This window comes from Pan troglodytes, chromosome 5 (genome assembly GCF_028858775.2).
Source record: "Pan troglodytes isolate AG18354 chromosome 5, NHGRI_mPanTro3-v2.0_pri, whole genome shotgun sequence".
In the NCBI taxonomy this organism is placed as follows: domain Eukaryota; kingdom Metazoa; phylum Chordata; class Mammalia; order Primates; family Hominidae; genus Pan; species Pan troglodytes.
In genome coordinates, this window is record NC_072403.2 from 101,105,001 (window position 1) to 101,121,220 (window position 16,220).

At 43.4% G+C, this 16,220-nt stretch overlaps 1 protein-coding gene across 3 annotated transcripts in view; it reads right to left on the bottom strand.

The window, feature by feature from the left end:
* The window catches only part of SRSF12 (serine and arginine rich splicing factor 12), a 22,097-nt gene extending 6,217 nt beyond the window's left edge, over positions 1-15,880 (bottom strand). The window contains exons 1-4 of one of the 3 annotated variants that reach the window (XM_054686834.2): positions 15,631-15,880; positions 4,481-4,827; positions 3,236-3,347; positions 2,928-3,069 (exon numbers count right to left, since the gene is read on the bottom strand). In XM_054686834.2, the coding sequence (XP_054542809.1) occupies positions 2,928-3,058 (131 nt within the window). In that variant the 5' untranslated portion in view covers positions 3,059-3,069; positions 3,236-3,347; positions 4,481-4,827; positions 15,631-15,880. Of the gene's footprint in view, positions 1-2,927; positions 3,070-3,235; positions 3,360-4,480; positions 4,828-4,951; positions 5,059-15,630 lie in introns of all 3 variants that reach the window. The other 2 variants (XM_054686833.2, XM_054686832.2) reach the window with 2 other exon arrangements.
* Between the last annotated feature and the right edge of the window lie 340 nt (positions 15,881-16,220).

Sequence of the window (16,220 nt, forward strand, 5' to 3'; positions counted from 1 at the left end):
AGGCTGGAGTGCAGTGGGGCGAGCTTGGCTCACTGCAACCTCTGTCTCCCGGGTTCAAGTGATTCTCCTGCCTCAACCTCCCAAGTAGCTGGGATTACAGGCACGTGCCACCATACCTGGCTAATTTTTGTATTTTTAGTAGAGATGGGGTTTCGCCATGTTGGCCAGGCATGTCTGACCTCAAGTCACCTGCCTCAGCCTCCCAAAGTGCTGAGATGACAGGCATGAGCCACTGCACCTGGCCTCTCTTGAATTTTTTATTACATATTTATACTGAAAATACATTGATGTAGCATATTTTCTGGAATAAATTCACAGTCTTTTAGAAATTATTAAATTTCATTCATTTTGTAGACAGCTGTAGGAAGCAAAATGAAGAAAATGTCCTTGAAAAAAAATCCTAACATAGTAAAAGAAGGACACTATAATATATTTGGACTAAAGAAAAGGGAGTTGAGGAGCAATTTTAACACTGTTCAGGAACATTTAGAGTTCTAACATACACACTCCTTGACATAAAGTTAACAAAGATTTACAGAATACCTTTTTTTACATTTTAATTATTTATTTATTTATTTATTTGTTGTGAGACAGAGTCTTCCTCTGTTGCCCAGGTTGGAGTGCAGTGGTGCAATCATGGCTCACTGCAGCCTTGACCTACTGGGCTCAAGGAGTCCTCACACCTCAGTCCACCCTCTCCCTCCCTCCCAGTAGCTGGAACAGGTGTGTGCCACCACACGTGGCTAATTTTTTTTAGTTTTTGTAGACATGGGGGTCTCACTATGTTGCCCAGGCTGGTCTCTCGAATTCCTGGACTCAAGTGATCTCACCTGGCCTCCCAGAGTGCTGGGATCACAGGTGTGAGCCACTGCACCTGGCCATAAGACAGTTTTTAAAATGAGAAAAACTGGGGTCAGGGAGGTTAAGCAATGGTCTTATAACAAGTACAAAGCAGAATAGCATTGCCCTGAAAGATGTGGTCCTTCCATCCCTGATACTCCAGGATGATTTGAGACAGTCAAGTATTATACTTTACTTCCACTAGAAGGCAGAAAATGATGTGAATATCCACCTTATTTAAATCAAGCAAGAGAAAAAAACTGGTTCACTAAGGCTGTAATGCATTTAGAAACAATCAATTTAAAAATTTTTTTTTTTTTTGAGACAGAGTCTCGCTTTGTCACCCAGGCTAGAGAGCAGTGGCGTGATCTCAGCTCACTGCAACCTCTGCCCCCCAGGTTCAAGCGATTCTCCTGCCTCAGCCTCCCAAGTAGCTGGGATTACAGGCCTGTGCCACCACACCCACCTAATTTTTGTATTTTTAGTAGACACGGGGTTTCGCCATGTTGGCCAGACTGGTCTCGAACTCCTGAACTCAGGTGATCCGCCCCCGCCCTGGCCTCCCAAAGTGCTGGGATTACAGGCGTAAGCCACTGCGCCTGGCCTGAATTTTTAGTAGAGACAGGATTTCACCATATTGCTCAGAATGGTCTTGAACTCCTGACCTCAAGTAATCCACCTGCCTCGGCCTCCCAAAGTGCTGGGATTACAGGCGTGAGCCACCGCACCTGGTCCATATAATTAATTTCTGTTGTGATTCACTATTATTCTAATAGAAATAAACTCCTGGCTAGCAAAATAAATAACTTGAAAATATCTTTTCCCCTGCCCCCAAATTACTATTTAATATGTCTTCTTCAATACTGCCATACTTGGAATTGATTCTTGATAACTTATCTTTTATAAGTAAATTGATTTACATTAACTTTAGTCAACCACCTTTCACAAGGGATTTTATTATATTTCTTTTTCTTTTTTTTTTTTTTGGAGAGACGGAGTCTCACCATGTTGGCCAGGCTAGTCTCAAACTCCTGGCCTCAAGTGATACTCCCACCTCAGCCTCCCAAAGTGCTGAGATTATGGCACCTGGACATTTTATTGTATTTCTTACGCATTTAAACATTTTTAAAGTTGAAGATTACAAACTGTTGGGCACATTTAGGAAAATTTTATTTATCTAAAACTCATCACCTTGTTTTTTTTTTTTTTTGCTTTTTGTTTTGAGACGGAGTCTCGCTCTGTCGCTCAGGCTGGAGTGCAATGGCGTGATCTCAGCTCACTGCAACCTCCGCCTCCCAGGTTCAAGTGATTCTCCTGCCTCAACCTCCTGAGTAGCTGGGATTACAGGTGCGTGGCTACCACACCCAGCTAATTTTTGTATTTTTAGTAGAGGCGGGGTTTCATCATGTTGGTCAGTTTGGTCTTGAACTCCTGACCTCGAGATCCGCCCGCCTCAGCCTCTCAAAGTGCTGGGATCATAAGTGTGAGCCACTGCACGCGGCTAAGTATGTATTTTTTTTTTACTTTTTTTTTCTGCTCACTATATATTATCTTCTCATGTAAAAAGATAAAGTTAAGTCTGTAACTTTAACATAAGAATTAATCCCATAAACCCAAGTTAAATAACAATATATGATAAATAGAGAAGAGTGTTATCTTTTAACAAAAATTGATTATGTTTGTACATTAAGCAAAATGACTAAGGTGGGCTGTTTATAAAAACTTTAAAATATTTTCCAGGCTGGGTGCAGTGGCTCACACCTGTAATCCTAGCACTTTGGGAGCCTGAGGTGGGAGGAACACTTGAGCCCAGGAATTTAAGACCAGCCTGGGCAACATAGCGAGACCTCCAATCTCTACAAAAAATTAAAAAAATTAGCCCGGTGTGGTGGTGCACACCTGTAGTACCCGCTACTTGGGAGGCTGAGGTGAGAAAATTGCTTGCGTCTAGGAGGTCAAGGCTACAGTGGGCCATGATTGCACACCACTGCACTCCAGCCTGGGAAACAGTGAGACCCTATCAAAAAAATATATATCTATTTCCCAGAAAAAGTAGAAAATGAAGTTTTCAGTCCTCTTGTACTCACTCTTTGAGGCTGTCTGACCGCCTCCTATTTCTTCCCCATGAAGAACTTCTACTTCGAGTTCTTCTTTGGCTGGGGCTTCTTGATCTCCTGTGATCACTTGGAGAACAAGGATGACGTTCTTTTGATTTCATTTGGCCTGGTGCTGGAACATAAAGAACAAGACTTATGACATAATTCGTTACCTGAACACCACAGTAACAACCACTCAACTAGCAATCATTTACTGAAAGAATTTTAAATTAAAAAATCAGTCATCACTGAAACTCATTCTGCTGAATAAATAAAATCTAGCATTCAGTCACACTTACTTTTGCGATCACCTTGTGCAAACTGTATTTCAATCTGACGGCCACATACCCACTTTCTATTGAGGTTATAAAGAGCATCTTCAGCATCTCGAACATCTTCAAATATGACTAGCTGTTAAGGACACTTTGAACATGAGATATCAAGTAAACATATTTTAAAAGCATTATTTACATGTGAAATGAAATTAATAGGAAAATCAAGTTCAAGTTATTAAGCTCACATCTTCAATATAATATGAATAATCAGAAAAAAAACTTTCACTTTTTCTCATGAAAAATGACCCATTATGTTTAGAAGAGTGAGTCTAAAAATAAAAAGAACAAAACAAACATGTAACTGTACTTTTAGTGTCTACAATAGTGTGGCTGCAGTATGCATGTATAATTTGAAAACAAGAAAAACAAAAAAAAAAAGTCCAAATTTGGCTAGCATTATAAAATTACAAACTGTTTAGGACTCACTCCCTTCTTTCAGATAAAGGATCTATCAGATTTTTCACTGAATATCAGCATGCAGAAGCCTTTATTCTGAAATTAAAATTACTCTTTCATTAAAAGGCTTAATTTTAAATTTGACATTTAAGAGAGATTAACAAAACTGCACATATACAAGTGAGTTAAAACAAAACCTGATTTAGTGCTTTAAAAATGGTATCTACTTTTGAACCTACCACTTTAAATGTTTATGTTTTTTTCTGTTTTTGAGATGGCGTTTCCCTCTTGTCACCCAGGCTGGAGTGCAATGGCGCGATCTCAGCTCACTGCAAGCCCAGGTTCAAGAGATTCTCCCGCCTCAGCCTCCCAAGTAGCTGGGACTACAGGTGCCCGCCACCACACCCGGCTAATTTTTGTATTTTTAGTAGACACGGGGTTTCACCGTGTTGGTCAGGCTGGTCTCAAACTCCTGACCTGAGGTGATCCACCCACCTCAGCCTCCCAAAGTGCTGGGATTACAGGCATGAGCCACCGCACCCAGCCAAACATTTATGTTTTTACTACTTGGGATATAAATATAAAAGAAACATAAAAGCAATCTGTAAATATCTGGAATTACATATACTGGTTTGTAATATCCCACTAAACTTCCTTATGTATATAAATTATATAATATTAAACCTAGCTATAATGGAAATTAGCTATATAAAAATAAGTAACTTTTTTAGGAGGTTGTTCACTGGTTTAATTAAAAAAATAACAAACAGAAAAAGCTCAAGATACACAATATAAAACGAGACTGGCAATTACCTCAATGTCACTTGATCTTGAACCTTGACCTTTACTCTTTAAGGCTTGCAAGATGGACTTTATAAGAGACGCAGAACCAACAAAATCAGACTTGGCTTTGACTCTGGAACTCTGAGTAAATGTAGGAAAGCCGAAGTCTCAACCTGGTGTTGGCTTTGTCTTTTGCTTGATAAAGACTTCCCCTCTTCCAGGTCTTTATATCTGTGTCCACCCTCCCTCTTTACTCCTTGATGCTTGAACTTTAGGTGCCTTTTGTCTCGCCTGCTGGGTTTATGCTTGGATTCTAGCTAACAGGTTGGTTCAAACTGGGGGGTGCTTGCCAGCTACTGTGGACTGCTTTAGATCTTCTGAGATAAAGAAATAAACACATTTAATTAGGCAATATTAATCTCATAACATATGCTACTGAATACATATATGTATAAGCACGCATATACAGTATATTCACATGCACACAATAAAATAAAGGATATTGAACATAAGCAAATCCTCTTGGGCGGCGAGTGTAGAAGTCAAGTGGAATGTAAACGTCTACTATAGGGCCATATCGACCAAACTCACGGCGCAAGTCCTCAGGCCTGAAGTGTTTTAGAAATAAGGCAAAGAAATATGAATAGCTGGATTAAAATATTTTGCCTACAGAAATCCACTTGAAACCTTCAAAAGAAAGAACATCATCTAGACCAGCATTATCTAAAATTGTTTTTTGTAAGAATCATGCAAGGTTTTGAAAGAAAGGGAAAAAAGAAAGGAAAAAAACATTCTCAGGCCAGGCGTGGTGGCTCACACCTGTAATCCCAGCACTTTGGGGGACCAAGGTACGTGGATCACTTGAACCCAGGAGTTCAAGACCAGCCTGGGCAACATGGTGAAACCCCGTCTCTACAAAAAAATACAAAAATCAGCCAGGTGTGGTAGCGTGTGCCTGTAGTCCCAGCTACTCGGGAGGCTGAGGCGGGAGAATCACCTGAGTGAGCATGGAGAGGTTGAGGCTGCAGTGAGCCAAGATCACACCACTGCACTCCATCCAGCCTGGGTGACAGAGTGAGACCCTGTCTCAAAAAAAAAGAAAACATGAAAAAAACCTCCCTAGATTCTCAGACCTCTCTTGGAGGTTCTGATTCAGGAAATATGGATTAGAGGCTGGAAATCTGTATCTTTACAAGCACTCCAGGTGGTTGTTATGCTTAATTTCCAGAAACACTGACCCAGCATATCCACCTCTGAAAGTTATTATAAGACCTAATAAGTAATTGTTTCACTAAGAACACATTCATTTTGCTTCACTTTAATTTCATGTTTATGTTAATCTTGTTTTGAGATAGCAAGAATTAGATTCTAAAGAAGTCCTAAAATTATTTATCAGGCTTTAAAGAAAAATGGATGTTTTAATATTAAACATAAAACAAAGTAACTACTGTATTCCCAAATCTGACAGGTATTTCGAGCCTGCTTATGTGCCTTCTAGTGCGATTAGGTGCTTCAGAAGGGGTACCAAAAAAAAAAACAGCATGATATTCATCTTCATGGAGCTACAATTTAACTGAAGAGACAAAATATTTAGCAATAATAGCTAACAGTTACAGTGCATTTATATGTTAGCCAGTGTTCACCTTACAACCACTTAATTCTTACAATTTCCCTGTGGTTATTTACAGATGATACAGACAGATTATGGGTGATACAGACAGAATTTCAGGTTATTTACAGGTAATACAGGCAGATTACAGGTGATACAGACAGAGTAACCTATCTATGCTCACTGAGCCAGCAAGTGACAAAGCTAGAAATCAAATTTTCAGTCTCATACTGGTCCATCTTAACCACTACACCCTACTGCTTCATGGTGCTATCATAGGGATTCGGCATCAAGCTATGATCATAAAATGTGGCTCGGGAGAAATAAAGATTCAAAGATGACTAAGAAGCTTCTAGCTTGGACAAATGGAAAGAAGATGGTGTCAGTGACAAAAATTAGAAGAGAGCTAGATCAAGGAGGAAGAAAAGAGGCAAAAGAAGCAACTTTCAGGTTTAGAAATGCAGAATTTGAGGTGATGGTAGAACACTGATAAGAGTTCTATAAGCAACAGAAAATTGTGATTATATGCATATTAATTAGTGTGTATTAATATAATTATTAGAAGCCAGTGACTAAGGCTAGAGATGGGGATTTAGAAATTACATATAAGATTCAACAAAAATTGACTAAGCATCGACTTTTTGCCAGTAGCTCAGTCAACATTATGACATACTTTATTTCATTTAACACTCATAGAACATGTTTTACTATTAGTTTCTGAGGACAGTGACAATGTCTTTTTTCTTTTACTTATTCAGAATTAAGCAAATACTTATTGAGCACCTACTATGTGCCAGGCTCTAGGAATATAATGAGAAACAAGAAAAACACAATTCCTGCTCCCACAGACCATAGACTGGCATAAAGAGTCTCAACCTCTCCTGAGTACTGTAATCATCTGTGAAGGGATGTTACAGACAGAGGCACCCCAACCCGATGCATTAATTCTGGACCTAATTAGTGTTTTCCATAGTGAGGCCCAGTTATGTTTAATTTTTTCAGGACTTCACAGGCAATTCTGAGACTGAAGGTTGAGAATCACTGCTAAAGCAGGTGTCTTCACCAGCATATCTCTGTACCTAATGTAGCTGCTGGGCACACAGTAGGTACTCAATATATATTTGCCTATCAATGAAAAAAGAATACATTACTGTTACCATTTAAGAGTTAAGGAGACTGAGGGTGAGAGAAGTTACCTTGCCCAGAGATCTACACAGCCAGTAGTAGAGCTAGGATTCAAATGAAGGTCTTCTGAGACAACCAATCCCATCAACCAAATGTAGTGGCTAAGAGGAAAGGGATCATAGATAATATAAAAGAGGAGGCTGCAGCACTGTGTGCCACAGAGGTCTGGAGTCTGGAAGCCAAGGGTGATGGGAGTCAGATGGAACAGGTCTTTTCAAAAGAGCCAATTCCCATTCACTGTCTCCACTCCCTCACCTGTTAGCTGTTGTTTTATTTTTGCACTTTTGGTATGATCTACTTCAATATTCAAAAAAGTACAGAGAATAATAAACACCCATGTATCTACCAACAAGATTTATTTTCTGGCCGGGCGCGGTGGCTCACGCCTGTAATCCCAGCACTTTGGGAGGCCGAGTTGGGCGGATTACGAGGTCAGGAGATCGAGACCATCTTGGCTAAGAGGGTGAAACCCCGTCTCTACTAAAAATACAAAAAATTAACTGGGCGTGGTGGCGGGCGCCTGTAGTCCCAGCTACTCAGGAGGCTGAGGCAGGAGAATGGTGTGAACCCAGGAGGCGGAGCTTGCAGTGAGCCAAGATCATGCCACTGCACTCCAGCCTGGGCAACAGAGCAAGACTCTGTCTCAAAAAAAAAAAAAATTATTTTCTCCGTATTTGACATACTTGCCATAATTTTCAGTATTTTTAAAGAAATATTATATCCTTCTGTTACCAATGGAGGGTCTTGCCTATGAGTCCTCCAGGTTCTTGGCATTTTTAACAAAGAATTGGACAAAATGCACAAAGCAATGAAAAAATGAAGCAATGAAAGCACAGATTTATTGAAATGAAAAGATACTCCACAGAGTGGGAGCAGGCTCAAGCAAGCCACTCAAGTGCATTGGTTACAGAATTTTCTAGGGTTTAAATACCCTCTAAGGTTTCCCACTGGTTACTCGGTTACACCCTATGTAAATGAAGACTTGGCCCACCACCAGTCTGGTGGAGGGAGGCGACCAATTAGAGGCTGAAGCAAAGCTACAAAGTTACACATGAAGACTTGGCCTGGGACCAGTCTGATTGGTTGCAGGAGGGGACCAGTCAGAGGTACTTTCCATTTTTTATCTGTAATACAGTGCAAAGGGAGTAGCCTCTGATCCTTTTGTTACTTGGGTGTAGAGAGGTGGAGTTCTCCTTTTGATTCAGTTCTAGGAAGTCACTATGAATCGGCCTTAGGTTCCCTGCCTCCAGACCCTATTCTCCTGCTTCAGTATCACTAGCAAAGAAATTGGTAGGCTGGAGGGTATGCCTATCTCAGCTTCACTACATGTTCTTCAGAGTGGCCCAACCAACTTACATTTCCAAAAACATGTGTTAGAATTCCCACTGTTGCCCAGGCATGGTGGCTGATACCTGCAATACCAGCAGTTTGGGAGGCCAAGGTGGGAGGACTACTTGAGCCCAGGAGTTCAAGATCAGCCTGAGCAACATAGTGAGACCCCCATCTCTACAAAAAATAAAAAAAAATTAGCTGGGCGTGGTGTCTATAATCCCAGCTACTTAGAAGGCTGAGGAAGAAGGATCACTTGAGCCCAGGAGTTTGAGACTGCACTGAGCTATGATCATGCTACTGCACTCCAGTCTGGGAAGACAGGGTGAGACTTGTTTGTCTTTTTTTTTTTTTTTTTTTTTGGAGATGGAGTCTTGCTTTGTCACCCAGACTGGAGTACTGTGGCACAATCTCGGGTCACTGCAGCCTCCACCTCCCAGGTTCAAGCTATTCTCGTGCCTCAACCTCCCAAGTAGCTGGGATTACAGGCATGTGCCACCACACCTTGTTTATTCTATTATTAGTAGAGATGGGGTTTTGTTATGCTGGCTTTTAAAATTCCTCTTGAAAATATGTTGTAGTTTTTGGTGCAAAGGTTCTGCACATTTTTTGTTAACTGTTTTCCTAAGTAAGTATGCCTTTTGATGCTATGGTAAATGCAACTGTTTTTAAAAATTGTCATTGTTTTCAATTGTTTGCTGTTAATATATAGAAATAAAGTTTTTGTAAATTTACCTTATATCCTCATAACTTACTAAACTTATTAGTTCTAGCAGTTTTTTTGTTCATTCCCTAGTATTTTCTATGTAAGCAAATATGTCACCTAAGAATGGTTACTTTTATCTTTCCAATTTTTGTATTTTATATCTTTTTTCTTGCCTTGTTGCACTGGTTAGGACCTGCAATAAAACGTTGGAGGTTGTGAGTGGCATTCTTTTCTTTTTCCTGATTTTATAAGGAAAGCATTGTCTTTCATCATTAAGTATGATGTTAGCTATGTTTTTTATAGCTGACATTTATTAGGTTAAGAAGTTCTCTTCTATTCCTAGTTTGCTCACACGTTTTGTTTTGTTTTTGTTTTTGGAGACAGGGTCTCAGGTCTCACTCTGTCACCTAGACTGGAGTTCCATTAATACACTATATTTAACATTAAAAAATTATTCCTTTATGCAGTACAAAAGCAAAGATATTATTTTTCCTAAGCTACATCTTGTTTCACCAGTGAAAAGAAACATAACACAAATTTTAAAACTATTTATTTTGAGACCGAGCCTCACTCTGTTGCCCAGGCTGGAGTGCAAGGGCGTGATCTCGGCTCACTGCAACCTCCTCCTCCCCGGTTCAAGAGATTCTCATGACTCAGCCTGCCGAGTAGCTGGGATCCTCAGGTGAACCGCCCGCCTCGGCCTCCCAAAGTGCTGGAATTACAGGCATGAGCCACCTCTCCCGGCCTAAAACTTATTTTTAAAATTTCTTTAGTTCTTGTGTTCAATTTCATTTCTGTCAAATTTTACACTAATTCACAAAGCCTTTTAGTGTCTTCTGCTTTTAATTTTTTAAAAATTTGTTTTGTTTTAAAACATTCTTAGTAAATAAAATTTGAAAAATATTTGAAAAAAGGAAGAAGAAAAGTAAGTCCTACTGTCCAAATTAATTTCTTTCTAGTCTCATTTATTTTCTTTTCTTTTTTTTTTTTTTTTTTTTGGAGACAGGGTCTCGCTCTGTTGCCCAGGCTGCAGTGCAGTGGTGATATCATAACTTGCTCCAACCTTGAACTCCAGTACCTAGGACTACAGGCACGCATCACCATGCCCGGTTAACTTTTTTTTTTTGGTAGAGATGAGGCCTTGCTATGTTGCCCAGGCTGGCCTTGAACTCCTGTCCTCAAGGGATCCTCCTGCCTTGGCCTCCCAAAGCACTGGGATTACAAGCATAAGCCACTGAGCCTGGCCCTAGTCTCATTTTCCATATATAGTTTTTTCCTTTTTTCATTTTTTAATATAGTTATGCACCACATAACAATGTTTCAGTCAATGATGAACCATATATATCATGGTGGCCCCATAATCTTATAACAAAGCTGTCCTAGACAGGTGTACCTTTTAAAAAATCTTTTACACCATATTTTTAGTGTCTTTTCTATGTTTAGATACATGTAGGTAAATGTCTTAAAATTGCCTACGGTATTCAGTATTGTAACATGCTGTACAGGTATGTAGCCTAGAAGCAACGGGCCACACCACATAGCCTAGGTGTGTAGCTGGCTTTACTATGTAGTAGGTTTGGGTTTGTACAACAACAAAATCACCAAATGGATTTGTCAGAACCTATCTCTGTCCTTAACTGATGCATGACTGTAACTGAAATCATGCTGCATATATAATTTTACATATGTTTTATTTAACATTTTATCCCAATGATTTATTTTTTTTTGAGACACAATTTCACTCTGTCACCCAGGCTGGAGTGCAGTGGCCGGTATTGGCTCACTGCAACCTCTGCCTCCCAGGTTCATGCGATTCTTCTGCCTCAGCCTCCCTAGCAGCTGGGACTACAGGCGAGTGCCACCACGCCCAGCTAATTTTTATATTTTTAGTAGACACAGGGTTTCACCATATTGGCCAGGCTGGTCTCGAACTCCTGACCTCGTGATCCGCCCACTTTGGCCTCCCAAAGTGCTGGGATTATAGGTGTGAGCCACCGCACCCAGCCCAATTTTTTCTATTATTAGTAGAGATGGAGCTTCACTATGTTAGCCAGGCTCGTCTCGAACTCCTGACCTCGAGTGATCCACGTGCCTCGGCCTCCCAAAGTGCCGGAATTATAGATGTGAGCCACCGTGCCAGGCCCCAAGGATTTTGTTTATAAGCATACTAAATGTTAAAGCCTATTTATTTATTTATTTTTGAGACAGAGTCTCACTCTCACCCCCGGAGTGCAGTGGTGCCATCTTGACTCACTGCAGCCTCGACCACCTGGGCTCAGGCGATCCTCCCACGTCAGCCTCTCAAATAGCTGGACTACAGGTGCGCACTACCACACCTGGCTAATTTTTGTATTTTTTGGTGAGACAGGGTTTTGCTATGTTTCCCTGGCTGGTTTCAAACTCCTGAGCTTAAGTGATCTACCCACCTCAGCCTCCAAATGTGCTGGGATTACAGGCATGAGCCACTGTGCCCTATCTTTAAAGCTAATTTTAAAAGTGTCTACAAGTCACATTGCTAGTTAACGTATACTGTATACTACTTTGTACTAAAAGGTTAATACAGATTACATGTGATGATTCTAATTTCATATCATCACTCACCTGCTATTCGATCTTAGGCAAAATACTTAACCTAAACGTTGATTTCTCATCGGTAAAATGGGGTTAATAAAGAACATACGGCCAGGCGCAGTGGCTCATGCCTGTAATCCCAGTGCTTTGGGAGGCCAAGGTGGGCGGATTACCTGACGTCAAGAGTTCGAGACCAGCCTGGCCAACATGATGAAACCCCGTCTCTACTAAAAATACAAAAATTAGCCAGGCATGGTGGCACACATCTGTAATCCCAGCTACTCGGGAGGCTGAGGCAGGAGAATTGCTTGAGCCCAGGAGGCAGAGGTTGCAGTGAGCCGAGATCGTGCCACTGCACTCCAGCCTGGCTGACACAGCAAGACTCTGTCTCAAAATAAAACAAACAAACAAAAAAACCACCATACATTATAGGGTTACTGCGAAAATTTAATATATGTAATGTTTTTAGTATGGCACCTAGTACACAGTGAGTATTCAACAAATGTTAGAGATTTCATTCATGTAATATAATCTTGTAGATTTTGATTGTCTGCCAGTGGCAAAGCTAAAAAAAAAAAAAGTGAAAAAATGGAAAAGGAAATCAGTCAATCTCAACTATCAGTCTCAATCACTCACTGGTGAATGAAGTACATAGATCAGAGATCAGGTGTCACCTGCAGATGTGTTTTATTTGGCCTGCATGACGTTTAAACACTTAAAATGTGTATAAATATGAAATTGCCAATATTTTACTGCTTTTATTTTTTTAGTTTTTGAGACAGAGTCTCGCCCTGTCGCCCAGGCTGGAGTGCAATGGTACGATCTCGGCTCACTGCAACCTCCACCTCCCGGGTTCAAGCGATTCTCCTGTCTCCGCCTCCTGAGAAGCTGGGATCACAGGCGCGCACCACCATGCCTGGTGAATTTTTTGTATCTTTAGTAGAGACGGTGTTTTACCATGTTGGCCAGGCTGGTCTCAAACTCCTAATTTCGTGATCTGCCCACCTCGGCCTCCCAAAGTGCTGGGATTATAGGCGTGAGCCACCACGCCCGGCCACAGCTTTTATTTTTTTAGACTCTCTAAAGGTCTCTCTGTCACCCAGGCTGGAGTACAGTGATGTGATCATCGTTCACTGTAACCTTGACCTCCCGGGCTCAAGTGATCCTCCCACCTCGGCTTTCCCAGTAATTGGGACTACAGGTGTCATACACCAGGCTACATTTTATAGCTTTCTTTTATTTATTTATTTTTTGAGACAGAGTCTCACTCTGTCGCCCAGGCTGGAGTGCAGTGGCCTGATCTCGGCTCACTGCCAACCTCCACCTCTGGGGTTCAAGCGATTCTCGTGCCTCAGTCTCCTGAGTAGCTGGGATTACAGGCGCCAGCCACCACACCTGGCTAATTTTTGTGTTTTAGTAGAGACGGGGTTTCACCAGGTAGGCCAGGTTGGTCTCGAACCCCTCACCTCAAGTGATCCGCCCAACTCGGTCTCCTAAAGTGCTGGGATTACAGGCGTGAGCCACCGCGCCCAGCCTTATATTTTACAGCTTTCAAATCTACAAATGGGGTTTTCTTTTTTCTTTCTTTTTTTTTTTTTTTTTGAGACGGAGTCCTCGCTCTGTCTCCCAGGCTGGAGTGCAGTGGCGCGATCTTGGCTCACTGCAAGCTCCGCCTCCCGGGTTCACACCATTATCCTGCCTCAGCCTCCTGAGCAGCTGGGACTACAGGCACCCGCCACCACGCCCGTCTAATTTTTTGTATTTTTAGTAGAGACGGGGTTTCATCGTGCTAGCCAGGATGGTTTCCATCTCCTGACCTCGTGATCCGCCTGCCTCAGCCTCCCAAAGTGCTGTGATTACAGGCATGAGCCACCGCACCCGGCCACGAATGGGATTTTCACATGATTCAACTTAATGCTAACATCTAAAGACTAAGATTACACATACAAAATCCAGATTTCTGATTTCTCTTTACAACTAGTAAGATATATCAACAATAAGTCCAGATGTCTACATGGCAGCTGTCAGCTGGAGCCTAGAGGCAGATGCTGCACCTTTTAGATGGCATATTTCCTTTTCTATTTGCTATTCTATTTCTATTTGATAGTCCACACCATCCTACTGTGCCTTATAGGCTGGCACCTTCACTCGTTTATATTACCCCGGCTGGCCCCTGTGAACCATTAGAATTGGAAACCTCTGATTTTTCTACAGACACCCTGAAGAGGCTTGATGCTTATTCCATTTTCAAGTTGTCTGTTCAACTGCAAGGTTTTTTAATTCTGCCCAAATCATAAATTATATTCGTGTTTTCTATGTAATATATTGATAAAAAGCCTGACAGAAGAAATGTAAACAAGGCACCTTTTAGATGTTAACTAAGATATATTAACCACAGCATATAGTTGTGATACATGTACTTGCGGTGATCAAATAAAAAATACTTGGCCGGGCAAGGTGGCTCATGCCTGTAATCTCAGCGCTTTGGGAGGCCGAGCTGGGCGGATCACTTGAGGTCAGGAGTTGGAGATCAGCCTGGCCAACATAATGAAACCTCATCTCTACTAAAAATATAAAAATTAGCCGGGTGTGGTGGCACACGCCTGTAATCCCATCTACTTTGGAGGCTGAGGCAGGAGAATCGCTTGAACCCGGGAGGCAGAGGTTGCAGCCAACCAAGATCGGGCCATTGTACTCCAGCCTGGGGGACAAGAGCGAGACTTTGTCTAAAAAAAATTAAAATAACTAAAAAATAAAAAATACTTAACGTTTATTTACTCCTCAAAGGTAAATTATAATACTCATCTCAGATGACTATGGAGTCAAGAGCTCCATGTATCTATACCTCTCTGGCCCCAGGTAAATCATTAAAACTCTTAGTTTCCGCTCTCCCTTATGTACAATAAAACAGTACTGCATAGGTAGAAAGGCTGGGGGGAAGTAAATGAAGTAAGCCCAGTGAAATGAGAATGTCTATTAACACCGTTCCCTCTCCTCCCGCCCCCAATTTCTCCAGCTCCATTAAGGAAGGAAGTGCTATATGAAAAAGTCATTCCTTAATATCTGTGTTCAGACACTCTGTAGACAAAATTCTCAACAGAGGGGTGGGGCATCAGAATCAACCAGGTGAGTCTATACTCACGCCCTTAAAAAGGGTGTTAATACTGGACTCAGAACTTTAAAGAAAAACGCACTGATCTCATTCATTGAAGTTATTTTTTGTATGCAGAATAAAATTGTGTGAATAAAATGCAAGCAGCACCGTCTGTAAGTAGACCAGAACTGGGGGAGAGAAACTGTAAGGCCCGAGTACGCATTATGGTACAAAACGTTCTCACCAGCCCCAATTCCTCTCCATCTAGGAGGGTTGGATGCGCGCGATTTTATCGGGGCACGGCGACAAAGGAGCTGAAACGCGGGCACTCGCTGGAGCGCAAACCCTCCCAGCTCCAGGCGGGGAGCGACCTGAGCTCGGGAGAGGGGCGCCCCGTGTCCCACGGCCCGCCGGCTGCGGTGCTGAACCGCGGAAAGCGACGCGGGCCCGGGACACGATGTGCGCAGCGCCGGGGCTGAAAGCTGGCCGGGAGGGCGGAGGCGCGAGTTCCGCCCAGGCCGCGGAGTAGTCCGAGGGCTCACACCTCCCCCAGTGGCGCAGCCTGGGCCCGCGGGGAGGCTCCGCGCAGCCCCCCCGGGCCTCCGCCGGGCCTCGGCCGTGCTCCGCGGCGCGGCTGTTACCCCGCCCCTCCTCCGCGCCCCCAACCTGCAGCCGCGGCCGTTCACCTGGTGGCGTCCGCGACGTTCCTGATGAACAGGGAGGTGTTGGGGGGCCTCGTGTAGCGAGACATGACCGCTTCCTCCGTTCCCTCCGGGTCTGCCCGCGGCCGCTGGACTCGCTCCGTCTCCCGCTACCGCTGCTACCACCACAGGAGCTCCGCCGGCCCCCGGCGCGACCCCCACCCCTCGGCCTCAGCCCCGCCAGCGCGCAGCCGCAGAGGCCGGCGCAGAGGGGGCGCAGCGCGGCGCCAGCCTGGACGCACGGGCCGGGGGCGGGGGCGGCGCCGGCGCGGCCCAGGGGCCGCGGGAATTCCGAAGACAGGAGCGCGGCCGTTCCCAGGCCCTGTGGGATCCGGGTATGGGGGGTCCTGGAGTGCGACGGGATTTGGGGAGGGGGCGGCGAGGGCCAGTGTATGTCAGGAGGGCGGAGGCCAAGAGGGGGCTTGAGGCCGCGGCGGGGACGCCGGGGGTTAGAGGACCCAGAGGTGGTGGCGGGGCTGCGGCTGGGCGGAGGTGGGGGCAGTGAGAGCCGCGTTCAACCCCGTCCCCGCTCAGCCTCCGCGGCCCTCAGCGCATCGTCCTGAGCGCAGGACCTT